Source organism: Euwallacea similis, chromosome 17 (genome assembly GCF_039881205.1).
Source record: "Euwallacea similis isolate ESF13 chromosome 17, ESF131.1, whole genome shotgun sequence".
NCBI lineage: Eukaryota > Metazoa > Arthropoda > Insecta > Coleoptera > Curculionidae > Euwallacea > Euwallacea similis.
The window spans coordinates 801,436-829,431 of NC_089625.1; the positions used below are offsets into that span (position 1 = coordinate 801,436).

At 33.3% G+C, this 27,996-nt stretch overlaps 5 protein-coding genes across 11 annotated transcripts in view; 3 read left to right on the forward strand and 2 right to left on the reverse strand.

Moving 5' to 3' along the window:
• The window catches only part of gek (serine/threonine-protein kinase gek), a 60,762-nt gene extending 58,700 nt beyond the window's left edge, over positions 1 to 2,062 (forward strand). For all 6 annotated transcript variants that reach the window (XR_010752535.1, XM_066398187.1, XM_066398188.1 and 3 more), the window contains one exon: positions 391 to 2,062. Coding sequence is in view for 5 of the 6 variants with exons in the window: in XM_066398187.1 (XP_066254284.1) it covers positions 391 to 507 (117 nt within the window). In the remaining variant the exon portion in view is untranslated. The remainder of the gene's footprint in view (positions 1 to 390) is intronic.
• Positions 2,063 to 3,437: 1,375 nt separating this feature from the next.
• On the reverse strand, positions 3,438 to 8,449 carry LOC136414388 (uncharacterized). 2 transcript variants are annotated; one of them, XM_066398377.1, is made up of 5 exons: positions 7,994 to 8,449; positions 7,613 to 7,937; positions 4,433 to 4,485; positions 3,934 to 4,164; positions 3,438 to 3,724 (listed from the first exon to the last, which is right to left on the reverse strand). In XM_066398377.1, the coding sequence occupies exons 1-5, from the start codon at positions 8,001 to 8,003 to the stop codon at positions 3,717 to 3,719; spliced, it is 627 nt and encodes a 208-aa protein (XP_066254474.1). In that variant the 5' UTR covers positions 8,004 to 8,449; the 3' UTR covers positions 3,438 to 3,716. The 2 variants fall into 2 exon arrangements, with proteins under 2 accessions (XP_066254474.1, XP_066254473.1); XM_066398376.1 differs by having other exon boundaries at positions 3,438 to 4,164.
• Positions 8,450 to 9,558: 1,109 nt separating this feature from the next.
• On the forward strand, positions 9,559 to 14,433 carry LOC136414511 (uncharacterized). Its single transcript, XM_066398558.1, has 6 exons — positions 9,559 to 9,650; positions 10,083 to 10,312; positions 11,628 to 11,780; positions 12,021 to 12,167; positions 13,074 to 13,195; positions 13,810 to 14,433. The coding sequence occupies exons 1-6, from the start codon at positions 9,559 to 9,561 to the stop codon at positions 13,819 to 13,821; spliced, it is 756 nt and encodes a 251-aa protein (XP_066254655.1). The 3' UTR covers positions 13,822 to 14,433.
• A 3,340-nt stretch (positions 14,434 to 17,773) lies between these two features.
• LOC136414424 (uncharacterized) lies at positions 17,774 to 21,527 on the reverse strand. The gene is made up of 3 exons (XM_066398427.1): positions 21,141 to 21,527; positions 20,757 to 21,084; positions 17,774 to 17,889 (listed from the first exon to the last, which is right to left on the reverse strand). The coding sequence occupies exons 1-3, from the start codon at positions 21,148 to 21,150 to the stop codon at positions 17,838 to 17,840; spliced, it is 390 nt and encodes a 129-aa protein (XP_066254524.1). The 5' UTR covers positions 21,151 to 21,527; the 3' UTR covers positions 17,774 to 17,837.
• Positions 21,528 to 22,494: 967 nt separating this feature from the next.
• LOC136414438 (uncharacterized) lies at positions 22,495 to 25,947 on the forward strand. The gene is made up of 3 exons (XM_066398448.1): positions 22,495 to 22,570; positions 22,627 to 22,951; positions 25,819 to 25,947. The coding sequence occupies exons 1-3, from the start codon at positions 22,561 to 22,563 to the stop codon at positions 25,868 to 25,870; spliced, it is 387 nt and encodes a 128-aa protein (XP_066254545.1). The 5' UTR covers positions 22,495 to 22,560; the 3' UTR covers positions 25,871 to 25,947.
• Positions 25,948 to 27,996: the final 2,049 nt, after the last annotated feature.

Sequence of the window (27,996 nt, forward strand, 5' to 3'; positions counted from 1 at the left end):
AGAAGCTATTAAAAGTGGAGGCTTGGCATTTAAAATTACAAAGTTGGAGTGCCTAAGGGTTAGAGAGGGTAGATGTGGGTAAGTTAGTACATAATTTTTCAGCTTATTATTGAAACGGCTTCGAGGAATAGCCATTGCAAGTTTTTAAAATGTCACCATGTATATTAAAATTTGAGACGACCAAGTTAGACATCTTTATTTGGATACACTGTATACATAGAGTTTTAATCATATACATAAGTATTTACTTGTTTAATCGAGTTACGAGATTAAGATAAACCACGCCTCCTGTTTTGGCATGTTGGCACCTAACACGAGTTGTAAACTAACCTTGCAGTTGATTACTTCTGGCACAAATGTCTCTCATTAAATTTAACATTTTTGAAACAGGCAACAGAGGCGAAAAGCAGCCCCCGTCACTCAATCGCCAGCAACAACAGTTCGAATCTTTCCACCCCGCCATCGCCGCAGGCAGACCACCACAATAGTTCCAGTTACGACAGTTAAAATTATCTTAATAAACCCGAATGTCGACTTACCCCCCACCCCATTCACCCATTGACATGTCCCATTGTTCAACGTCAGCGGTAGTAATTTGGACCATTTCGGGAGTTTTATATAAGTAGAATTTTCGAATAATATGTAGTTGCCATTCCATACTGTACACGTTTCTCGTTATTTAGGCCTACAGTGGGTAACTGAAATGTCCTTTATTCCGGACCGATCCGGGCAAATATTTACGTTTGTTGAATGTGCCTTATCGAATTTGAGTTTTGACCCTTTTAATTGATTATATGTAATTGGTATATGTATGTTGACCGTTTCGTAAAGAAAAAAAGCAATAACTCATTTCATTTCTCACATGTACAGGACACTTCAGTTACCTAATATCAGGGCGAGTAGTTACCTCGAGTTTACGAATAAAACTAATTCACTGTTAAGATGATGATTACAATATTACGACAATTATCGTAGCATTAAGGCCTGGCACTGTACTTATTTCCTTTTTGTATGATATTTTTGTATTATTTGGATGCATTCTTAACGTTTAGTTGTTAGTCTTACGTAGTGGTAAGTATTGTAAAAATGCAAGTCAATTATTACGTATTCGTGTGGGATTATTTTTATCAATCCGGATAATTGGTGTAAAAAAGAAGCAGAAATGCGATTGGGCCGCTTGTATGAAGTAATTTCTGAAAATTCATTTTGAGTCGTAATTCTAATGACAATAACACCGCGCATAGACCCAAAAGTAACATTGATCGCTTCTGAAATAACCAAACGAACTGAAAAAATTCTAAATGAGTTGCAAGAAACAGGTGTTATGTACCTTTTATTAAATTAATTTGTGTTTAATTCTTTTCCATTATTAACATAAAGATATCGAGTTAAACTAGCAATTTATCGTAGAGTGTAGAAGTCACATTCGAGTAATATCCACCATGTTTAGGAATTAGAAGTAAACGGGCGCTCGTTTTAGTACCATTTCAGTTGAATATATTACAAAGACGACAATATGGTATTTGTGATAAGTGACGGAACTGTAGAATTTTTGTACTTTTCTCGGTGTTAAACAGTAACTATGAAGAAATTAGAGTCACTTTTCCAAATACACTACTTTATTTGGAGTTTTCTGATATTTTATTATGCAAGCATTTTTTTCTTGTTCAACTGGGAACTAAAGAAGTTATATATACCAAAAAAGGAAGATGCCTGCAAACAAAATCCCGACAAGGAGAAAATAAAGTGGTAGTTCCTGGACGAATATAATTTAGTTGTGATGAGATTAATAACGATTAAATTTTTACGAAGTATTCTTAAACACCCAATTAAATCGTTAAAAGTAATAATATACTATAGCTATTTATTTTATTAATAGAGTAATTTATATTAACAAAATATTATACAATTTAATAGTATTATAAACCTGAATTATGGTTGTGTTTTTCACTCTCTGTGTGTGTTATTTTGCTCTGCTTTAACTATCTACTTGTCATAATTTTCATGTTTATTTTTATTCCTGTATAATCTGATTCTACTATAGTAAAGATTTAAATCACAATGGATAATTTTTTCCCCATGCCTCGTGAACATATAAACGGAAAGTGTCACACAATTCTATGAATTTCTATTTGGTAGTTTGACACTTTAGAAAACGATAGTAATGGATTACCTGCAGTTAAAATAACAGTTGCGCTGTCATTTTTAGGCTCATGATCGACATTCCGTATGTTTAGAAAACTTCCTGTGCTTAGAATACTACAAAAAAGTTCTGGTTGGTAGAAGTGGTAGGAGGGTTTGACATCAGAAAAAATATCACCCAGTAGATTTTAAAATCATTTTGGCATTCCAATCATGGCATCCATTATAGTTAATCTCCAATAAAAAAATTCTGTGAATTATACCAAAAGCAAGAAATATTCAAAAATTAAATAAACCTGGATTTTAAACAGTACGAAATTTATAACAAATGATGTATTTGTTTTACTCGGCAATAACGCAAACTTGCCATTTTAACTACTTTCAATAATTTTGCGACTTTTTCGCCTGGTGATTATTTACCTTTGAAGACGAAAAAGTAACAAAATTATTGTCACAACGGGATTCATAGTCCAGTCGGGAGAAAGCTATGAAGAATCCGGGTCGAAGATAAAGCTATGAAAAACTTCCTGCTTTCTGTCATTCAAGATCTTTTTTCAATGGGAGAAAAGCAAATTTTTATAATTGAATTTCTTCCGATATTAAGAACCTCGAGATATGTTTGGTACATTTATTATGAAGGCTCCACAACATAAATTTATAAGGTTTTTTTTCTAGAAAATGGTAAATTTTGGTAGAAAATCTTTAGTTCGTTAAAGGTGGAATGAGGAGTAGTATTTTTGCAGAGGTAGTGAATATAAGCACCAAAAATATTACAAATACACAAGTAGATATACAAAGAGTTCTGGCTTAATAACGTTAGCGGGTAAGTGATGTCCGTTAACGTTATTTTGTGCAGTACGAGAACTCCCCGTGCGATTTGATGTAATTGAAAAAAGAGTGTCAATGGAGGATTGGAACCCGGTGCCGTTTTGTGAAGTGCGTATAAACTTCGATTTGTTTAATTAAAAAGATTACGTTCTGTGGTATTTAGATGAGACATTCGTCAGCTTTAGATTTAGAAACAGGGTAGGAACTTTAAGTTAAATACACTGACCACCAAGAATAAGGAGTCAACTGTAAAAATAGTTGTAGTTAAAAAAAATTATTATAATTTTTTATTTCATTTTATCTAGGGCTTTCCGCTATAATTAACGCACACTTTTTGTTATTTTATTGAAAAAACATTCTGACAAAAACGGGAAAGTGGTGAATGTAATAAATGCAATTTACGATTTTAACAAGTTTATGAACAAAAATAAAAAAATAAAAAATGAAAAATAAGACAATAATAGCGTGTATGGGCTCTAATTCGTCGAACTTCTGCACGTCGTCGAGATATGCTTTCAATGACGTTTTTCAACATTTGTTGATCGAGCTGTTCCCATTCTTTCAGGCGAATATCTTCGACATGTTGAAGATTTTTGAGTGGCTGACGGTGGAGCAAACGCCGTCCAAGTGTATCCCAAATATGCTCAATGGGATTTAAATCGGGACTCCTTGCTGGCCAATCTATAATCTCAATATTATGGACAGTAAGAAAATTTTGCACTATCCTGGGCGTGTGGGATGTAGCATTATCGTGCTGAAAAACAAATTCTAGACCCATATTTTCAGCAAATGGTTCAACAAGTGGCTCAAGAACTTCGGCGGTGTACCTTTGTGCCGTCATCGGACCTTGTCGAAAAACTACCAAATCAGTGGGGCCATTTAAAGTTATTCCGCCCCAAACCATAATTGAGCCGCCACGAAAAGCTTATTTTTCTTGAACTGTGAAATTTAAAAAGTACTCACCACTTCGTCTACACACTTTAACACGCCCATCAATATGGTTTAGAAGAAATCTAGACTCGTCAGTAAAAATAACATTACTCCATTGATTCATGGTCCAATTTAAGTGTTCTGCAAAGAAGCGCCTCGCTTTACGATGCGCAGGGCTTAAAAGGGGTATTCTAGTTGGCCTTCTTGCATTCATTCCACGTTTGCGAAGTCGATTTCGTGTAGTTTGAGTACTTACTCTAGAACCTGTAGCAATTTTTGAAAAAAGTACTACAATTTTCGGATACTCCTCGATGACAGTAATTTTATAAGGGTTTAAGTAGCTCATAACTAAATTTGCAGAAAAAGAAAATATTTAAAAAAAATAAATTGGGCGTTGATGGGTCAAAATGCTTGCAGGAGATTAAACTTTTTCTAGGTATTAGGACATATAGACAAAAAGAGCAAATTAGTTTAAAGGCTATATTTGCAAATTATTTTAAACATCTTTAATACTTTATTAACTATTAACTACCTTCGGACGATGTATTTGTGTTCGATTCCGAGGACTCGGACGTGCTTTCATCACTATAAAAAATACAATGATTCATTACACAACACAATATAAACTGCAAAACAGGTTGCATTCAAAATAATTAATAAGAGTATCTAACCAATACATTTAGCGAACAAAACTACAGTTAAACATCAATGACACTTATTAAATTTTCATTTCAACTATTTGCATAGGTACATGCTCATAACTGAAAGTTACTACAGTAAAACTCACTTAATACGAGATCACGGTTATAACGCCCAATTTATAAAACCCCGTTAAAAGTTCCATATAAACACGTGTATTTGTGTTTGGTTATAACGAGGTACCGTTTAGAAGGAGCACATTTGTAAGTTCTGATGAGAAATAACAGCAGTTTACAGAGTACATTGTCCATTTTAAACCAGAGTACCTTTTTTGTGTATTTTTAAACAAACTCTAAGAAAAACTGACCAAATATGCATTTTGTCCACGCACAAAAAAAATTTTCCGAAAAAATTTCTAGGCCACCCCTGCTATTTGGTTACCATAGCAACTAAAAATAATGTACTCATCAATAGTTGTTGCAACCGTCGGCCACATCTTGTGTACCAACTTTCAATAAAATCGCAAAAGCCCTTTGGAAGAAAATAATAGAAATATGTTTTTCCAAACCATCATAAGACGCCCTGCATCTTTTTTATTAAGCACTTTTGGACACACATTTATTTCATCGGAATTTCTGGCATAAAATAATGTAATCTACTTTCCATATTAAATTGGCACCATAATTTAGAAACAAATTCACTAATAATTAAGATAACGACACAAAACAACCCTCCTTGTTGGTAAGTTTAGATATAAATATAAGTCTAAATCAGTTATAGGACAGTTCCTATAAATAATTAAGAGCGTCAAAACGTTAATTATAGTAGTACCAAAACCAAGGGACGTTTTAATTATTTTCCTGCATCGAGGTACATTACACAATTTTCAAAATTTTTCCGGTAGTGGAACAGTGAACTTAGGAAATAGTCAAAAAAATGTTATTAATTGTGGATAACTGTCCCGCTCATTCAAAAGTTGAGAATTTAAAGCTAATTAAGTTATGTTCATTGACCCCAAATTGTACTTCCATTTTACAACCTATGGATTAAAGTGTTATGCATTCACTGAAGACTTCCTACCGTAAAATGCAACTTTTGGAAATGATAAAAAAATAGAACTAAGAGAAAAAATCACTATAGCACTTTTAGATGCTATTCTAATATCTGCGGCCTGGGAGAAAATTACTCCTGAAACAATTCAAAGTTGTTTTTCGACATGCAGGTTTTGGAAAAAATAATACAAATGACGAAAATGATTCTGATGATGAAGACAACATTCTCTTAGCACAACTTAGGCAACTTAACAATACTGCTTCAATATTAACAGATGAGCTACTTGAATTCATAAACGTTGATAACAAAGTAGAAACCTGGGAAGACTTAATGTTGAATAAAACAACTCTAATGACAATTAGATTTGAAGTCATTATACTTAAAATAAGTTAATAAGTAATTACCGCGTTAAAACAACTCAGTTTGGTTATTTATTTCGGCAGATCTAAAGCGGTTGTTGTTTGATTATTTTTCGGTGAGATGATTATTAAAAAACGGCATCACAAGCCAGTCCAGCTCCAGCAATCATTCGTATAAGCATAATATAACGGGAACAATCCCTTTTTTGTAATAGAAATGCGTTTATTAATAAAATAGTTATCACTGTGTCCACCTTTTATCCTTTTTATGGCAACACTTAAATGGGGCTGATATTTTCAAAACCATTGCCACTGATATAACTGAAGCAGTAAAAGAGAGTGAAGAGAATGACAATAAAGAAGGGGTAAATGCAATTCCATCATGTATCAAGGCCTTCGAAGCAGTTTCAATAATAAAAAAGTTTGTTATTTGTGAAGGTTTTGACGACCAACAATTACTAAACAGCATTTATTTTGTTGACCAAAAACTCGAGAATTTTTGTTTTGAAAAATGCAAATGTGCAAAATAAAACAAAATAACTGTTGAGTTATGGACATTTAAGCAATTAAAATCGTCAAAAACTTAATCAATGGTACGACTAAGATAAAGCTTTAGATTTATATTATATTTAGGTTTAAAGTGGGGAAGAGACACTATTCCTGAAATATGCTGATGATATGTTGTTGACGGTTTTAAGGTGCTTTTAGTAAAGCCATGTGTGTTACATACATATAGGGATGATACAAAATGGTATAGTAGTGTGGTGTGGACTTGCTTTCCAAGTGGTTTAGAGATGAAAAATAGATTATATAAAAGAAACCTATTTGTGTTATATTTTTCATAGCCTACTCCCTATAGTAACAATTTTTTTAAGGCTTTATAATTTTGTATACAATACACATGTAGATAAGTTGTGTGTTAAATAAAGTATGTAGGTACATATTGCATAAAAAACGTATTAAAAGCAGAATTTTTATACACATGACTTAAAGAAAATTTATTTTTGGATATAACAACCAACAACTATAACGACCTAATAGCCATGGTCTCTCCAATACCGTTATAACTAGATTGTACTGTATAATAAAATAAATAATAACATGTGTTGAGAGGCAATATGCTGGAATATCTTCTAAAGGAAGCAATAGATCAAAATTTGACAAGAATGAAAAAATTAAGATAAAAGAATATTTAGTTTAAAAAATTAAATACATTCACTATTGGCAATTACAAAAAAGAGTTGTGGGGGAGAAGGAGGGGGCAAACAAGTCTATGATCCTCCAAATTTCTCCACTCTAGTTAAAATTTTTTTAACTTAAATTATAAGAAAAGTGCATCTCATCGAACTGTGCATCACTGCTAAACTTCATTAAAATAGGTGAAGGAACATCAAAGTTATTAACAACTTCAACATCCTATATAGTGAGTATAAAGAGCTGAAGAAAAAAGTCTAATTACTTTTGCTCAAGGAATCTACAGTTAGCAGATTGACCTACTAATTTGCAACACCCTGTATATGCCTACATACATTGGAAATACAATCGACCAGATCCAACAAGCAATCAGTTATGGTAAGTAAATTGACTGTTCCCTTGGGTCCTTGTATTAAGCAAGTTTTACTGTATATTAAAAATTAAAAACGATGTAGAATGTTACGTACCCTATTAAGATTCTCAGTTTCTTTAAGATAATTTTTCTTTCTTTGGTAGATTTGAAATATATATATATTGAGGGTCTTCCAAACCTCTGAACAATCTTTATCCCTCTGTTTCCCATTTCATTCACACCTTCAAGACGGGGTTCATTTAACACGTTTCCCAAAATTAGTGGATCGTCTGGAACAATGGTTAAGACTATACTGTTAATTTGAATGAAGCCATAATATGACTCCCCATTCGTCTCTATTCTGACTCGTTTAGTATTCATGTTGGAAAGTCTCTGTTCATGAATATCTATCCAATCTTTAATACATGTGCTTATTTTATCTGAAAATTAAAAAAAATAAGGTTTTTTCACTTTTTTATAATTTAGGTATGCGTACCGTTCCCCATCTTGATTATACTCCAACAAAAAATTGCAAGCAGAAAGCGGTGTGGAGATTGTGTGTGCGTGTGTTTACCGATTGAGATGTCGGTGCACGCTCCAATGCAGTGTGCCCCTGGAGTGAAAGGGTTCGTATTGCGTTATAGTTCCCGGTGGATACACAGGAAAAATCAGTATTCAACCCGACAGAGAAACTGCTCCAGTAGATTAAACAAGCGCTTTTCCTACTAAACCACTTTATTTTGCACAGAATTAAGGTTTGCACTAATTATCACAGCTTAGTATCACTAATACTAAGGGTGACGTTGTGGTATTTTACCTCGAGAGAGTTCAGGGCAGAAAGAGACATTTTTGGGGTCGTTTTCCCTTTTAAAGGGTAACAACCCTCTTGGTTCGTTTACTACTGTCACCCGTCAATTGAGACTTCCTGACAGTATCACTTGCCGGTGCAGGTTCTTGGAGTGAACGATCTCTCGAGTGGTGCACCACAGCGGTACGACTTCAGACAACTGATCGAATTGTCCCGTCGTCCATGCGGGGAATCACTAGGCGTTTTCCATTGAGTGTCAGAAATAGGATTACCACACAGAATTCGTAAAACAGGAACTTTATGTGTTTTATTACGAACTTAGAATATACTTATACAGAGCATGTTTGTTACCAGTTGGAGTACATGTGGAGGGGGCGAGGCCCAAAAGAAAAAAGAGAGACCGTTGGTGGTGTGATCAACGGTTTTATAAGGTTTTTGATCGAACTATCCAGAATGTATTTCCGGAAACCGTTACGGAAAATGTTTTCCCGCCGTTGTTTTAGTTCTCTACAGAACCTAGATGTTGCTCTTGTTCGCGGTGCACTGTCACTAATAGACGGGTGATACTGCACCGCGCTGCTGGCTCCGCCACAGAATTGACAGTTGGCAGTCATGTCAGGAAGTCTCACTTGACGGGTGACAGCAGAGAACGAACCAAAAGGGTTGTTAGTCTTTAAAAGGGAAAACGACCCCCAAAAATCTCTCTTTATGCCCTGAACTCTCTCGAGGTAAAGTACTACAACGTCACCCTTAGTATTAGTGATACCAAGCTGTGATAATTAGTGCAAACCTTAATTCTGTGCAAAATAAAGTGGTTTAGTAGGAAAAGCGCTTATTTAATCTACTAGATCAGTTTCTCTGTCGGGCTGAATACTGATCCTTCCTGTGTGTCTACCAGGAACTATAACGCAATACGAACCCCTTTACTCCAGAGGTACACTGCATTGGAGCGTGCACCGACATCTCAATCGGTAAACCTTCGTTCATTCATTTAGTGGGCAATCATAATCTCAATCTTTCCCATTCCATTTAGTTTTATCTTTTACCTCACAATATTTTATTTTACATTGAGAAATAACTCTCATCCAACATTATAGGTTGTTTCAAGATTAAAGTGTTTGGCTCTTAGCTCTTTTTAAAACTGTGGTACTACTTTAAACTGTGATAATAAAAATTAACCGCCTCTCTTTTCAATAATAAGGAAATCCCGATAAGATAGGTACCTGAATGCAGCAGTTCTCAGATTATATTCAATGAACGAAACACACTTAGAATATCTTGACATTTTTGATAAAATAATCGAGAATTGCCATCACTTCTTTTTTCACCCTGTTCTACGCAAAAGGTAATTTTCCTCAGTTCGACATTGAAAGCTAGATTTTTAAATTCTTTTGCTTTTTACACCTGAGTAGGAAAAGTTTTGTTTTTTCAAAATTGGGGAGATTAAGTAGATATCGCAAATTATTATTCAAAACATTTCTTCTGTTCATAGGTGTCGAATTCTATATATGTTCAAAACCAAAATCAAGAAGGTCTTATATGAAATTCATTAAAACATATTATGTTGTGTATATCGCATCGTTTTGCCATGATAGTCTCTTAGTACAAATTACATTTCCCAACTAAATACATAAATAGTCATTTTCACGTGTTCTAATATATTTCTAAAATTACAAGTTACTGTTAAATAGATTCGTAACAAATCTCAGTTAATCGGTTATAACAAATTAATATCTAAATTCTAAAAGCGAATTGAAATTTTAAAATAGTAAAATAGTTTAATATTGAATGTTTTATCTCCATTTTTCTTCCACAAAGAACATCAGAGAAATTTTCGACCAGGGTTACGTAGACCTTACGGCCCAAGAGGAGGTCGTTTCGGTAGATACCCACCCCAACGTCCTGGTTGGAATAGACCGCCTCCAGCATGGGGCAGAAAAGATATGCGAGGACCGCCGGGGCAGTTTCGCCAAGGTGGACCTGTGGGATGGAGACAGCCACAAAGAGGTGAGGTTAAATACCTTCAATTTCCCGGTCAAAATATGTTCTTAATTAAATAGTGTTTTCGTTTATACCCAGCATGTATTTTACAATTGCTGTAGTAATAATTAAATAATTTTATTCGAACATATTTTTGAACATTTGTAACTAAGAAGACACAAAAATTCAGTAGATAGTATTTCCCCCTTTAAAACACACAAAGCCAACAATAGAAGCCTTATGTTATATAATTTTTATTATGCACCTCTATGTTATTGCATCTCTTGGATGGATAAAATCAGATTCTCCCTTTACTTATTTATGTATATCCCCATTTTATTATGCATCTATTATGCGTTACTCAGATATCGCTATTCACCTATTAGTTAAATTTCCCTCTAAATATTCCAAGACATCACTTGCTCGTAAAATTCATAACATTGTCCACATTTATCAAAAACGACAGTTGTGTAACTGTTGTAAAACTTTTGATGTCATTTACCATTTAAATGTATTTTAAAGATAACTTGTCACTCATCAAAAGTTCTGACAGTTACTCGTCTATCAATTGGGGCCAATCGCTAATATTTAAACATATTTGCAAAATGTGGATTTTATTTGACATGAAATATAGAAAATAAACAAACATAATGCATCGAAAAAATATTTGGATTCAAAAAGTAACAATTTTTTTTTCTATTTATTTTAACATTTAATTGTATGTAGAAGTTCACGAACTTATTTACTAATGCATTGGTCATTCATACTCAAAGGTGTCTGCAGTTTATTGGTGATGCCAATTTCCAACACAATTGGTCATAACAATAAATACATACTTTTCAGTTACTATTTCCAATTATTTTAAAACGGGTGTCACTAATTGAATTGGGTTTTGGGTAACGAGATTAGAAGAAGTTTAGTGTTTTTTATTATTACTTTACAAACCGATCGCTTTTCGCACGACTTCAATTTCTATTAGTCCTCATATAGTTTTTATTGGAATTAAGTCCAGAGGAAAAAGAGTAATAAATATTTATATTAAAACGCTTTCTGGCGTTCTTGAAATCATTTCCAAAAGGCAACTTGTGCATTGAAGATTCTAGATAATTTTAGATCAATATCTATTCATGCAACGTGCTCTAAATTGTATCGATCATTTTTAATATACTTGTTATATTACTTGTGAGAGTCTATGCTTAAATCTTGCTCATTCTGTGTTAAAGAGACTTTATATAGACCTGCCCATGCATTATATTTTTATTTTTATTAACCAAAGTTAAAATCTTTTGTCATTTCGTATTGAAGTAAATTTTTTCTAAATAAGTCTTTTTTGGTGAGGCAGATCAAAACCGACCTCGTGATAACCGTATTGGTGGTGGATACGGAGGCGGACGTAATAATCAGGGCGGATATCGCAATAATCAAGGCGGCCAACGCAACAACTCTTGGCAAGGCAACGGAGCCGGAGCTTGGGGATCTGGCGGCAATCAAGGAGGTATGAAAAAATAATTTCATTTTTATTATCAGTATTATCGAATTTTACATATTACCAATATTCTTAACGAAAAATATATTACCGGCAGTTTTGCATCACTAACAATAGTTGATCGGACTAGTTCTGAGAGCTGTGGGCTGCGTGTCTATGTAAAACATGTAACACAAAACTAAAACAAGTTACATCATATGCAGTTATTCCCTATAGGTTGTTTTTTTAGAGTTTTATTTTCACGTTTAGGTTGGAATGCCTCTATGTATGGCTCTCACGGATATGGTGCGTGGAATCAGAATAACCAAACTGCCCAACAACAGGCGGCATGGAAGTACGGTGCCACACAGAATACATACGGTAACCAAGGACAACGTGGATATGGAGGATCTCAAGGTAAGATCACTGATGCACAGGATGTTCCAGATTTCTCCTAATTATAGTTTTCACTTAATCAAGCGATATCTTGCCTCGCATTACCTTTTGGCATTTTATTTAGTATTTTTGTCTTGTCTAGTGTGTCATGCAAGCAAGGGCTTGTTGCTAGATATATTTTTAGAGGTAGATTATAGGTAGATTTTTTTGAAATTTTAATGTTTGTTTACCATAAAGTCTCTAAGTAGATAACTGAAAGTTTTCTAAATTATCTGGCGCCTTTGAGAAAAGAAGCCATTTCTTACCTTTCTGGAAATTTTCAAGTTTGGGGTATTTAAAAGGGAGTCATTTTTCTTAAACTACGATGCCAAATAAACCCAACTACATATATACCATTGATAGTGACATCAGAGTCATAACCGAGTTTGTGATTCAAACTTTCGATTTCGCTTCTAATTTCATTTGTTGTAAGTTTCTGGTAGACTTATTACGAAATTATTAAATATTCAACATACCAATATAAGCATGGACAATACAGTACATAACAAATAGTCTTGAATAATGAGGCTAGAGTAGAGATCTGTCCGGAAAAAGTACCAAATTGTCATATTTCATCAATCGGTATGTCGAAATTAATAGAAAATTGAATGCCTCCCACGTCATTATCCCATATTACTTTTATTTTAATCCCATATTGATATTAAATTGTTGATAGAGTAATATTCAGTGTGTCAACGAATACTTTATTATAGTCCTCTTCCATTTAACTAGACAGATTTTGCTCAAATTATGGTTATAGCTGTAGTACACAGCGTGGATGAAAAAATTAGAGCAAAGTCAATAAAATCTGTATAGTGCGTTCCGACATATCAAACGTCGTGATTGTCGTAAATATAACGTCATTTCCTCTTTTTTATATTTTTAAAGGTAATCAAGGCTACGGAACACAGGCTGGATACGCTGCTCAAGGCGACTACGGTCAGGGTTATGGTCAAAGCTGGAACTATTACGGACAGTATGGTCAACAACAGGGTTGGGGAAATCAACAGGTAAGGTTATTCTTCCTAACTGCCACAAGTTTGTGTAAGTGGAAATAAAAAATTACCTCACGTTTCGAATAGAGGTGCAGTGCGATACATAATAAATAAAAAGTTGTCCGTTTCGAATTTCAGTGGTTAGAGAGGCACAACTAACTCGCAACCATAAAAAAAATGCCAGCCTTATGTAAATTCAAATCTTAATCAAATTACAAAATTTTGAATTCAGATTTTTATTAGTGGAGTATTACTTCAAAAATACATCAAAAAGTGTTTCCTTGTTTAAATCACTTTTTTGCGAACGCAAACCTTGTCAAAGGATCTATTATTAGTATGCCTAGTTTTATTAATAGCATTTCTTGTTAAAAGTAATATATTAGGTGCAAGAGACCGTTATCCCCCAGTTTCTTTAGATTTTTATTACTCTAATAATTTCTTTGTGGATTGAGGGCTCATATTGAAAAAAAAATCCCTTGACAGCATTTGCATTAAACCTACTTGATTTTATTTTAAGCAACCCTCTTTTCTTCCAGCCTTTTGCGAACTCGTAACTATAATTTTCGTAATTAAATTTTGCTTCCATTAATTGTCAAATTCTTGACATTATTCCTTCTTTTTTCTTTCAGAAGAAGCAATAGATCATCTCTTTTTGACCACCATTTAAAAACTTGGAAGTATCCGTCATGAAACACTAGTCATTGTTTGACAGTGGTGAACTTAATAAGCTCTTTATGAAAAAAAATATATTGTGAGAGAACCGAACATTAAAATTAGCTTAGTAGATTAGAGTCTGTACGAATCTTTTGGTAAAAACAAAAGATTAAAAATAATTTCTGGGATATCCCTACAATGCTATAGAATTAATAGTTAGTTTGTTTCACTTCAATTAATTTTGATATCCATTGAATAGTATATTTAATATCATTAAAGCATCTCCTAAAGATAGTGTCACGTTTTTGTGAGTGTAAAATTAATTTTTTTTTATAGCGATATTATTATTGGTTTCCACTGAATCGTTACTTTAGAAGAAAGTATCAAATGATAACCTTTTTTGTGGAACTTCTTAGTGATAAGAGGTTTTTTCAGATGTATAATTTTATTACAATTGGCCAACATTTTTTTCGTACATTATGTATATTCAATTTTATAATAGGTTAAACCCTCATATTTCCGTCGTACGGTCAAACATTTTTAAGTACAGTAGTATTAATCTCACTCTGAGATATTTATAGTATACAAATTAAAAGGTTTTGCTAAAAAATTGAGTCTTAATTATCGAACCTTCCTTGAAGTGTCGCACCTTAATGTCCATATTCTCCGTTTGCATCCTGTCATTTGTGCACTCCACTTGAAGTATAAGTTCAGCGTTAATAGTAATTTCATGCGGCATAATGCTTCAAACTAGGCTTAAAAAAGTATCGTATGCGTCTGCGTAGGTTTTATGGAAAACTGATAGTCTGTACGGAAGAAAAAATATTTTAAAATGCTAAATAACTCGGTAGCCAACGAAAAAAAAAACTTCAGCTTGCTCGAATCTTCAAATTATGGCAGAATTTCCAACACTAATATCAGACTGTTACACAATTAAACCAAAAAACAATACAAAATGCTTGAGAGTCCACAAATCGACAAAAAACTGAAATTCACTAAACACGTTCGAAGTATGAGAATTGAAGTTAATAAATGGACAAAACACTGCAAAAAATTCAAGCAAGATGAAAAGACCATCGTCACAAGTGGTCCATTGGAAACTTTGTTTGCCTTACAAGGCAAATAAGACAATCCCGTTGCCCTTTCCCTTCAATCACTACAAGAAAAATTCCAAATATTTATATGTAAATGAAATAGGTGTAATAGTAAAGTCGATATCCCCTTTTTCCGAAACTATAACTTTATTATAAAATATATCTAAGTGTGTCTCAAAGCTAGACACTGGAGATTCCACACTTGGATATCAAGCTGCTTTCAATCATGACATTCTGCCGAATATTAACAATATGAATATCAGTAAGACCAATAGAAGAGCGCTGTGATTCTGATGAAATTAAATTTAAGGGTTGAATATATTTATATTTAGTCTATATTTAATTATATAATAAAAGTCTATATTTATCTGAAGGATTTTGGAATTTTATTGTTAGTGTAAAATTTTAGTTGTAGTAGTAGTAATAATCTTGATTTCAATTAATCAATCAAGGAATCAAGAATTACAGAAACAGGCTACCGACCTATTGATCTTTTTACCCTCTTAACATCTTATGTAATTTACAATATGGTATATTATGGGTATGCACTATTTACAATGGTGTTCATACTTATTCTAATATACTGTATAGTGTTTACAATACTTGTTGGCTCTGTTCCAGTACGGTGGATATTGGCTAAACAAAACAGGATTATCTTGTTTGCCTTGTTAAGCAGAGAGGGATCAGGATGGTTCAATTGTGAGAGATGTTTTTCCATTTTGTTTATAAATTCGCTAGTTTTTCTTTTATCCTCGTCAGATTTGTACCTTCGTATATCATTTGATTGGATAAACTGTATAGTGGTGAGAATTTTATTTTATTAGTATCTTTATTGTCAGTAATTTTTGTGTAAATGGTTTACCTACTATAGTTAAGAAGTTGTGAAAGTGTTAAATTTGTATACTCTAAACACATACGAACACTATATTAATAAGTTCTTGTTTTTAAGCTTCCATTTTTTCAATAATTAATTTATGTAAAAATGCACTTTATGTCAGGCATACGTGGTAACAAATTTATCTGATTAACAAGCGTGCTGTTGTTGCCTATTTATTATTTATATATATTGCTTAATGCCTATATTGCGCTAGATCACTTAAGTTAGAGGACATATTCCCTTCGGTAGATTCTATACTACGTCAAACGGCAAAATAATATGTGAGGGTTTTATTTGAAAAATGATTGAAAACAGTTTTGAAATGTACAATTTTTACAAGCTAAACTTGGATTATAATAGAACATGGTACATAATAGAACTTTTTCTTTATTGTATAGTATTTTTATATAACTGGCAATAAATTTAATAGCACACTATGACTACCAAAGAATTCTTAGATTATATTTAATTTTTTTGGGTCACAGCAGGTATATTTTTCAGCTTTTAATTTATGTTTCTTTAAACTACTGAACTCTTCAACACCTAAATGAAATTCGTAGTTCTAGTGGGTAGTGTTTCAGGACCCTGTATAAAACACATTAGGTATACAACTTTGGCCAAAATTATTTGCCACCCCTTTCAATTCTTAGAAATTTAATTTTTTTTTAACTCTAAGAAATTATTTTGTATTTTATTATTAATCGGTGCGATCACCTGAATAACGTAAATAAAGCATACCATCATAAACATGCAAGAACAAATCGCGACACGATAACAGCAACAAACTTGAATTTTATTCGGTCACTGGTAGTGTGCACATCCACATCGATTAACAATTATTAGCTTATAGTCGTTTATTCTAAAGAAAACTCTTATTTTTTGACAAAAATGCCAAAAACGAGAGAATTAGATTTAGCAAAACGTATAAAAATTCAATTACTTTTTGAGGAAGGTAAAAACAAAACACAAATGGCAAAAATAGTCAAGTGTCCTCATAGTACTGTAAGAAATACATTAAAACGTTATAAAACATCAAAGTCATGAAAATTTAAAAAGAAGTGGAAGAAAACGTGCTACAAGTGTAAGAGAAGATCGGCAATTGGTGCGCACTTTACAAAATCGGAAAGACACATCTTCTGAGCTGGCTGTAAAATTATTCGGGGGCACTGAGAAAAGTTTCTGCCAGAATTGAAGTCGTTTCAGGAGACGGCTTCAATATGCAGGGCTCAAAGCTCAAAGTTGTAAAGCGAGGAAGAAACCGTGGCTGTCAGAACATAAAAATTTCATTGGAGGATTTGTCAAACATCATGTGGTCGGACGAGTGTAACTTCGAGGTATATTTGTTTCAATTACATTACAGTAATAGAGAAGCAAGTAAAATTCCTATTAGTCGTCCTTTAAATATTCAATGATTTTTGTAATAATTTAAGGTTTTTGGTACCGCGGGTGCAACCTTTGTTAGACGCAGAATAAGTGAAGAATACAAGCCAGAATATATCATACCAACCATAAAACACGAAGAACGAAGTATAATGGTATGGGGTGGTATGTCGGTACACGGGGTGGGCGAAATCGTTGTATGTGAGGGCCGAATGGATTCAAAAAAATACATTCAAGTACTGGAAACGGCACTAGAACCGTCTTTCAATAAAATGTTTGGTGACACCAACATGGATGACGTTCGTTTTCAGCAAAACAATGAAGTGGTTCTCGGATAATGGGATTGAGGTCATAGATTGGCCTCCTCAGTCGCCGGACCTCAACCCCATTGAACATCTTTGGGCGATACTGAAGCGCAAACTTAGAGAACACTCTATTACATCAAAGGAATCACTAAAAAATGTTTTGATTCGAAAGTGGCATAATATTACTCCACAAGAATGCCGACGTTTAGTGACAAATTTACCCAAAAGATTCGCCGCTGTTATTAAAGTTAAAGGGTTTTCTACTAAATATTAATGTTTAATATTTTATTTTAATAAATATAACAATACAATTAATAAAATATGTTTTTTTAATGGATTGCAAAAGATCAATTGGCTTCGGGACTTGAGGATTCTGGCGACTCGGACGTGCTTGAGTCACTACAAAAAATACAATAATTCATTACACAACACAATATAAACTGCAAAACAAGTTGCAATCGAAATAATTAATAAGAGTATCTAACCACTACATTTAGCAAACAAAACTACAGCTAAATATCAATGACACATTAAATTTTCATTTCAACTATTTGCATAGGTACATGCTCATAACTGAAAGTTACTACAGTAAAACTCGCTTAATACGAGATCACGGTTATAACGCCCAATTTATAAAACCCCGTTAAAAGTTCCATATAAACATATGTATTTGTGTTTGTTTATAACGAGGTAGTACCGTTTAGAAAGAGCACATTTGTAAGTCCTAGTGTAGAAATAACAGCAGTTTGCAGTGTCTCATGCTTAATCATTTTTCTCGAAAACAGTTCATTATCGATTTTAAACCAGAGTACCTTTTTTGTGTATTTTTAAACAAATTCTAAGAAAAACTGACCAAATATGCATTTTGTCCACGCACAAAAAAAATTTGCCGAAAAAATTTCTAGGCCACCCCTGGCTATTTGGTTACCATAGCAACTAAAAATAATGTACTCATCAATAGTTGTTGCACCCGTCGGCCACATCTTGTGTACCAACTTTCAATAAAATCGCAAAAGCCCTTTGGATGAAAATAATAGAAATATGTTTTTCCAAACTATCATAAGACGCCCCATATCTTTTTTTATTAAGCATTTTTGGATACACATTTATATAGAATTTCTGGCATAAAATAATCTAATCTACTTTCCATATTAATTTGGCACCATAATTTAGAAACAAATTCAATAATAATTAAGATATCGACACAAAACCCTTCTAATTGATAAGTTTAGATATAAATATGGTCTAAATCAGTTATAGGGCAGTTCTTATAGAGAAATAAGAATGTCAAAACGTTAATTATAATAGTACCAAAACCAAGGGACGTTTTCATTATTTTCTTGCATCGAGGTACATTACACAATTTTCAAAATTTTTCCGGTAGTGGAACAGTGAACTTAGGAAATAGTCAAAAAAATGTTATTAATTGTGCATAACTATCCCGCTCATTCAAAAGTTGAGAATTTAAAGCTAATTAAGTTATGTTCATTGACCCCAAATTGTACTTCCATTTTACAACCTATGGATTAAGGTGTTATGCATTCACTGAAGACTCCCTACCGTAAAATGCAACTTTTAGAAATGATAAAAAAATAGAACTAGGAGAAAAAATCATTATAACACTTGTAGATGCTATTCTGATATCTGCGGCCTGGGAGAAGGTTACTCCTGAAACAATTCAAGGTTGTTCTTCGACATGCAGGTTTTGGAAAAAATAGTACAAATGACAAAAATGATTCTGATGATAAAGACAACATTCTCTTAGCACAACTTAGGCAACTTAACAATAACAACAGATAATGAGCTACTTGAATTCATAAATGTTGATAACAAAGTAGAAACCCGAGAAGACTTAAATGAGGCTGATATTTTCAAAACCATTGTCACTGATATAACTGAAGCAGTAAAAGAGAGTGAAGAGAATGACAATAAAGAAGGGGCAAATGCAATTCCATCATGTATCAAGGCCTTCGAAGCAGTTTCAATAATAAAAAAAATTTGTTATTTGTGAAGGTTTTGACGACTAACAATTACTAAATAGCATTTCTTTTATTGACCAAAAACTCGAGAATTTGTTTTGAAAAATGTAAATGTGCAAAACAAAATAAAGTAACTGTTGAGTTATGGACATTTAAGCAATTAAAATCGTCAAAAACTTAATCAATTGTACGACTAAGATAAAGCTTTAGATTTATATTATATTTAGGTTTAAAGTGGGGAAGAGACACTATTCCTGAAATATGATATGCTGTTGACGGTTTTAAGGTGCTTTTAGTAAAGCCATGTGTGTTACATACATATAGGGATGATACAAAATGGTATAGTAGTGTGGTGTGGACTTGCTTTCCAAGTGGTTTAGAGATGAAAAACAGATTATATAAAAGAAACCTATTTGTGTTATATTTTTTATAGCCTACTCCCTATAGTAACAATTTTTTTAAGGTTTTATAATCTTGTGTACAATACACATGTAGATAAGTTGTATTAAATAAAGTATGTAGGTATATATTGTATTAAAAATGTATTAAAAGCAGAATTTTTATACACATGACTTAAAGAAAATTTATTTTTGGATATAACAACCAACGGCTATAACGACCTAATAGCCATGGTCTCTCCAGTATCGTTATAACTAGATTTTACTCTATAATAAAATGAATAAATTTAAAAAAAATAAATAATATCATGAATTGAGAGGCAATATGCCAGAATATCTTTTAAGGGAACTGATAAATCAAAATTTGGCAGGAATGAAAAAATTAAGATAAAAAAATATTTAGTTTAAAAAATTAAATAAATTCACTATTGGCAAGCACAAGAAAGAGTTGTGGGGGAGCGAGGGAGGCACGTCTATGATCCCCCAAATTTCTCCACTCTGGTTTCAAATTTTTTTGCCCAACTTATAAGAAAAGAGTGTCTCATTGAACTGTGCATCACTGCAAAATTTCATTAAAATAGGTGAAGGAACATCAAAGTTATTAACAACTTCAACACCCTGTATAGTGAGTATGAAGAGTTGAAGAAAAGTCATATAAGTAAAGTCTAATTACTTTCGCTCAAGGAATCTGTAGTTAGCAAATTGACCTACTAATTTGCAACACCCTGTATATGCCTGCATAAGTACACATACATACATTGGAAATACAATAGACCAAATACAATAAGCAATTAGTTATGGCAAGTAAATTGGCCTTTCCCTTGGGTCCTTGTATTAAGCAAGTTTTACTGTATATTAAAAATTAAAAATGAGGTAGAATGTTACATACCTTATTATTATCCTTATTTTTGTAATGATATCATTCCGTTCCTGGGGTGACCTAAAGTAAATTGTAATTGATGGTTTATCATGCCTTAGTAATAGTGTTATCCCTTTCTCCCCCACCTCGTTAACCCCATTGAGGCGGGGTTCGTCTAAATAGATACCCGAAACATGGGAGTCGTCAGGTATAATAATTAGAAATGTTTGTGTAATATGAATTGAGCCATAGAATGACTCCCCGCTACTGGTTTCCACTCTTGTTCGCTTTCTAGACATGTTTGAAACTCGCCGTTCTTGAATTTCAATCCAATCTTTAATACATGTACTTATTTTATCTGAAAATTAAAAAAAAGAAGGTTTTTTCACTTTTTTATAATTTAGGTATGCGTACCGTTCCCCATCTTGATTATACTCCAACAAAAAATTGCAAGCAGAAAGCGGTGTGGAGATTGTGTGTGCGTGTGTTTACCGATTGAGATGTCGGTGCACGCTCCAATGCAGTGTGCCCCTGGAGTGAAGGGGTTCGTACTGCGTTATAGTTCCCGGTACATACACAGGAAAGATCAGTATTCAACCCGACAGAGAAACTGCTCCAGTAGATTAAACAAGCGCTTTTCCTACTAAACCACTTTATTTTGCACAGAATTAAGGTTTGCACTAATTATCACAGCTTAGTAACACTAATACTAAGGGTGACGTTGTGGTATTTTACCTCGAGAGAGTTCAGGGCAGAAAGAGAGATTTTTGGGGTCGTTTTCCCTTTTAAAGGTTAACAACCCTTTTGGTTCGTTTACTACTGCCATCCGTCAAGTAAGACTTCCTGACAGTGTCACTTGCCGGTGCAAGTTCTTGGAGTTGTCGGGTTTATAGGTGTTTGCGTTTACCGATGGGATTCGGAGTAACGCAGCGTGTTGTTGGTGCGAACGGGGTGATCTATTCTCCCGTTACGAGTTGAACACGCTCAAGAGACCAGTATTCTAACCCGGCAAAGATACTAGTCATAGATACAAAATACGCGCTGATACTACTCGACTGTCTTTATTTACACAAAACTATTGCTACGTTTATTATCACAGTCTGTATGTTCTATACCGAGGGTGATAATCGTGGTACGTTACCTCGAGAGAGCTAGGAATAAGAGTATAAGAGTTCAAGAGCTTAAAAGCTTTTTGGTATAAGAGCTTAAAGGTACGAGAGGCTAAGTGTGTAAGAGAGATTTTAAGGGTCTTTTTTGGTTTTTATAGCTAACCAACCCTATCGCTATTTCCGCCCCTGCTACTCGTCAACTGTCACTCCTGTGAGTGTCACTTGTCGGTGCAGGTTCTCGGTGTGAACTACTCTCGAGTGTATAATGCACCACAACTCCAAGAACCTGCACCAGCAAGTAACACTGTCAGGAGGTCTCACTTAACGGGTGACATCAGAGGACGAGCCAAAAGGGTTGTTAACCTTTAAAAGGGAAAACGACTCCTAAAAATTTCTCTTTCTGCTCTGAACTCTCTCGAGGTAAAGTATCACAACATCATCCTTAGTATTAGTGATACTAAGCTGTGATAATTAGTGCAAACCTTAACCCTGTGCAAAATAAAGTGGTTTAATAGGAAAATAGCGAATTTAATCTATTGGATCAGTTTCTCTGTCGGGGTGAATACTGATCCTTCCTGTGTGTCCACTAGGAACTATAACGCAATACGAACCCGTTCACTCCAGGTGCACGCTGCACTATTGCCGACATCACAATTGGTAAACGCACGCACACATAACCTCGACACCGCTTTCTGTTTGCAATTTTTTGTTGGAGTATAATCAAGATGGGGAACGGTACGCATACCTAAATTATAAAAAAGTGAAAAAACCTTCTTTTTTTTAATTTTCAGATAAAATGAATACTTGTGTCAAAGATTGGATCGAATTTCAACAACAGAAACTTTCAAATATGAGTATCAAACACGTTAGAATTGAAACTGGGGAGGATTCCTATTATAGCCGCCTTCGGATTACAAAAAAAATCCTCAGCATTCGTCCAGATGATCCTCAGAAAAGACCATATTTTTTCGAAGAATGCCACCTCAACGGAGTTGACGAAGCGGGAAGTAAGGGCATCAGAATAAGTGAAAGATTTGGGAAACCATCGTTCCTTATTTATTTTCGTTCAACAAGGGAACGAGATATGGCACTTCAAAAAATTAGGATTTTAATAAGGTATGTAACATTCTACCTCATTTTTAATTTATAATATACAGTAAAACTTGCTTAATACAAGGACCCAAGGGAAAGGCCAATTTACTTGCCATAACTGATTGCTTATTGTATTTGGTCTATTGTATTTCCAATGTATGTATGTGTACTTATGCAGGCATATACAGGGTGTTGCAAATTAGTAGGTCAATTTGCTAACTACAGATTCCTTGAGCGAAAGTAATTAGACTTTACTTATATGACTTTTCTTCAACTCTTCATACTCACTATACAGGGTGTTGAAGTTGTTAATAACTTTGATGTTCCTTCACCTATTTTAATGAAATTTTGCAGTGATGCACAGTTCAATGAGACACTCTTTTCTTATAAGTTGGGCAAAAAAATTTGAAACCAGAGTGGAGAAATTTGGGGGATCATAGACGTGCCTCCCTCGCTCCCCCACAACTCTTTCTTGTGCTTGCCAATAGTGAATTTATTTAATTTTTTAAACTAAATATTTTTTTATCTTAATTTTTTCATTCCTGCCAAATTTTGATTTATCAGTTCCCTTAAAAGATATTCTGGCATATTGCCTCTCAATTCATGATATTATTTATTTTTTTTAAATTTATTCATTTTATTATAGAGTAAAATCTAGTTATAACGATACTGGAGAGACCATGGCTATTAGGTCGTTATAGCCGTTGGTTGTTATATCCAAAAATAAATTTTCTTTAAGTCATGTGTATAAAAATTCTGCTTTTAATACATTTTTAATACAATATATACCTACATACTTTATTTAATACAACTTATCTACATGTGTATTGTACACAAGATTATAAAACCTTAAAAAAATTGTTACTATAGGGAGTAGGCTATAAAAAATATAACACAAATAGGTTTCTTTTATATAATCTGTTTTTCATCTCTAAACCACTTGGAAAGCAAGTCCACACCACACTACTATACCATTTTGTATCATCCCTATATGTATGTAACACACATGGCTTTACTAAAAGCACCTTAAAACCGTCAACAGCATATCATATTTCAGGAATAGTGTCTCTTCCCCACTTTAAACCTAAATATAATATAAATCTAAAGCTTTATCTTAGTCGTACAATTGATTAAGTTTTTGACGATTTTAATTGCTTAAATGTCCATAACTCAACAGTTACTTTATTTTGTTTTGCACATTTACATTTTTCAAAACAAATTCTCGAGTTTTTGGTCAATAAAAGAAATGCTATTTAGTAATTGTTAGTCGTCAAAACCTTCACAAATAACAAATTTTTTTTATTATTGAAACTGCTTCGAAGGCCTTGATACATGATGGAATTGCATTTGCCCCTTCTTTATTGTCATTCTCTTCACTCTCTTTTACTGCTTCAGTTATATCAGTGACAATGGTTTTGAAAATATCAGCCTCATTTAAGTCTTCTCGGGTTTCTACTTTGTTATCAACATTTATGAATTCAAGTAGCTCATTATCTGTTGTTATTGTTAAGTTGCCTAAGTTGTGCTAAGAGAATGTTGTCTTTATCATCAGAATCATTTTTGTCATTTGTACTATTTTTTCCAAAACCTGCATGTCGAAGAACAACCTTGAATTGTTTCAGGAGTAACCTTCTCCCAGGCCGCAGATATCAGAATAGCATCTACAAGTGTTATAATGATTTTTTCTCCTAGTTCTATTTTTTTATCATTTCTAAAAGTTGCATTTTACGGTAGGGAGTCTTCAGTGAATGCATAACACCTTAATCCATAGGTTGTAAAATGGAAGTACAATTTGGGGTCAATGAACATAACTTAATTAGCTTTAAATTCTCAACTTTTGAATGAGCGGGATAGTTATGCACAATTAATAACATTTTTTTGACTATTTCCTAAGTTCACTGTTCCACTACCGGAAAAATTTTGAAAATTGTGTAATGTACCTCGATGCAAGAAAATAATGAAAACGTCCCTTGGTTTTGGTACTATTATAATTAACGTTTTGACATTCTTATTTCTCTATAAGAACTGCCCTATAACTGATTTAGACCATATTTATATCTAAACTTATCAATTAGAAGGGTTTTGTGTCGATATCTTAATTATTATTGAATTTGTTTCTAAATTATGGTGCCAAATTAATATGGAAAGTAGATTAGATTATTTTATGCCAGAAATTCTATATAAATGTGTATCCAAAAATGCTTAATAAAAAAAGATATGGGGCGTCTTATGATAGTTTGGAAAAACATATTTCTATTATTTTCATCCAAAGGGCTTTTGCGATTTTATTGAAAGTTGGTACACAAGATGTGGCCGACGGGTGCAACAACTATTGATGAGTACATTATTTTTAGTTGCTATGGTAACCAAATAGCCAGGGGTGGCCTAGAAATTTTTTCGGCAAATTTTTTTTGTGCGTGGACAAAATGCATATTTGGTCAGTTTTTCTTAGAATTTGTTTAAAAATACACAAAAAAGGTACTCTGGTTTAAAATCGATAATGAACTGTTTTCGAGAAAAATGATTAAGCATGAGACACTGCAAACTGCTGTTATTTCTACACTAGGACTTACAAATGTGCTCTTTCTAAACGGTACTACCTCGTTATAAACAAACACAAATACATATGTTTATATGGAACTTTTAACGGGGTTTTATAAATTGGGCGTTATAACCGTGATCTCGTATTAAGCGAGTTTTACTGTAGTAACTTTCAGTTATGAGCATGTACCTATGCAAATAGTTGAAATGAAAATTTAATGTGTCATTGATATTTAGCTGTAGTTTTGTTTGCTAAATGTAGTGGTTAGATACTCTTATTAATTATTTCGATTGCAACTTGTTTTGCAGTTTATATTGTGTTGTGTAATGAATTATTGTATTTTTTGTAGTGACTCAAGCACGTCCGAGTCGCCAGAATCCTCAAGTCCCGAAGCCAATTGATCTTTTGCAATCCATTAAAAAAACATATTTTATTAATTGTATTGTTATATTTATTAAAATAAAATATTAAACATTAATATTTAGTAGAAAACCCTTTAACTTTAATAACAGCGGCGAATCTTTTGGGTAAATTTGTCACTAAACGTCGGCATTCTTGTGGAGTAATATTATGCCACTTTCGAATCAAAACATTTTTTAGTGATTCCTTTGATGTAATAGAGTGTTCTCTAAGTTTGCGCTTCAGTATCGCCCAAAGATGTTCAATGGGGTTGAGGTCCGGCGACTGAGGAGGCCAATCTATGACCTCAATCCCATTATCCGAGAACCACTTCATTGTTTTGCTGAAAACGAACGTCATCCATGTTGGTGTCACCAAACATTTTATTGAAAGACGGTTCTAGTGCCGTTTCCAGTACTTGAATGTATTTTTTTGAATCCATTCGGCCCTCACATACAACGATTTCGCCCACCCCGTGTACCGACATACCACCCCATACCATTATACTTCGTTCTTCGTGTTTTATGGTTGGTATGATATATTCTGGCTTGTATTCTTCACTTATTCTGCGTCTAACAAAGGTTGCACCCGCGGTACCAAAAACCTTAAATTATTACAAAAATCATTGAATATTTAAAGGACGACTAATAGGAATTTTACTTGCTTCTCTATTACTGTAATGTAATTGAAACAAATATACCTCGAAGTTACACTCGTCCGACCACATGATGTTTGACAAATCCTCCAATGAAATTTTTATGTTCTGACAGCCACGGTTTCTTCCTCGCTTTACAACTTTGAGCTTTGAGCCCTGCATATTGAAGCCGTCTCCTGAAACGACTTCAATTCTGGCAGAAACTTTTCTCAGTGCCCCCGAATAATTTTACAGCCAGCTCAGAAGATGTGTCTTTCCGATTTTGTAAAGTGCGCACCAATTGCCGATCTTCTCTTACACTTGTAGCACGTTTTCTTCCACTTCTTTTTAAATTTTCATGACTTTGATGTTTTATAACGTTTTAATGTATTTCTTACAGTACTATGAGGACACTTGACTATTTTTGCCATTTGTGTTTTGTTTTTACCTTCCTCAAAAAGTAATTGAATTTTTATACGTTTTGCTAAATCTAATTCTCTCGTTTTTGGCATTTTTGTCAAAAAATAAGAGTTTTCTTTAGAATAAACGACTATAAGCTAATAATTGTTAATCGATGTGGATGTGCACACTACCAGTGACCGAATAAAATTCAAGTTTGTTGCTGTTATCGTGTCGCGATTTGTTCTTGCATGTTTATGATGGTATGCTTTATTTACGTTATTCAGGTGATCGCACCGATTAATAATAAAATACAAAATAATTTCTTAGAGTTAAAAAAAAATTAAATTTCTAAGAATTGAAAGGGGTGGCAAATAATTTTGGCCAAAGTTGTATACCTAATGTGTTTTATACAGGGTCCTGAAACACTACCCACTAGAACTACGAATTTCATTTAGGTGTTGAAGAGTTCAGTAGTTTAAAGAAACATAAATTAAAAGCTGAAAAATATACCTGCTGTGACCCAAAAAAATTAAATATAATCTAAGAATTCTTTGGTAGTCATAGTGTGCTATTAAATTTATTGCCAGTTATATAAAAATACTATACAATAAAGAAAAAGTTCTATTATGTACCATGTTCTATTATAATCCAAGTTTAGCTTGTAAAAATTGTACATTTCAAAACTGTTTTCAATCATTTTTCAAATAAAACCCTCACATATTATTTTGCCGTTTGACGTAGTATAGAATCTACCGAAGGGAATATGTCCTCTAACTTAAGTGATCTAGCGCAATATAGGCATTAAGCAATATATATAAATAATAAATAGGCAACAACAGCACGCTTGTTAATCAGATAAATTTGTTACCACGTATGCCTGACATAAAGTGCATTTTTACATAAATTAATTATTGAAAAAATGGAAGCTTAAAAACAAGAACTTATTAATATAGTGTTCGTATGTGTTTAGAGTATACAAATTTAACACTTTCACAACTTCTTAACTATAGTAGGTAAACCATTTACACAAAAATTACTGACAATAAAGATACTAATAAAATAAAATTCTCACCACTATACAGTTTATCCAAT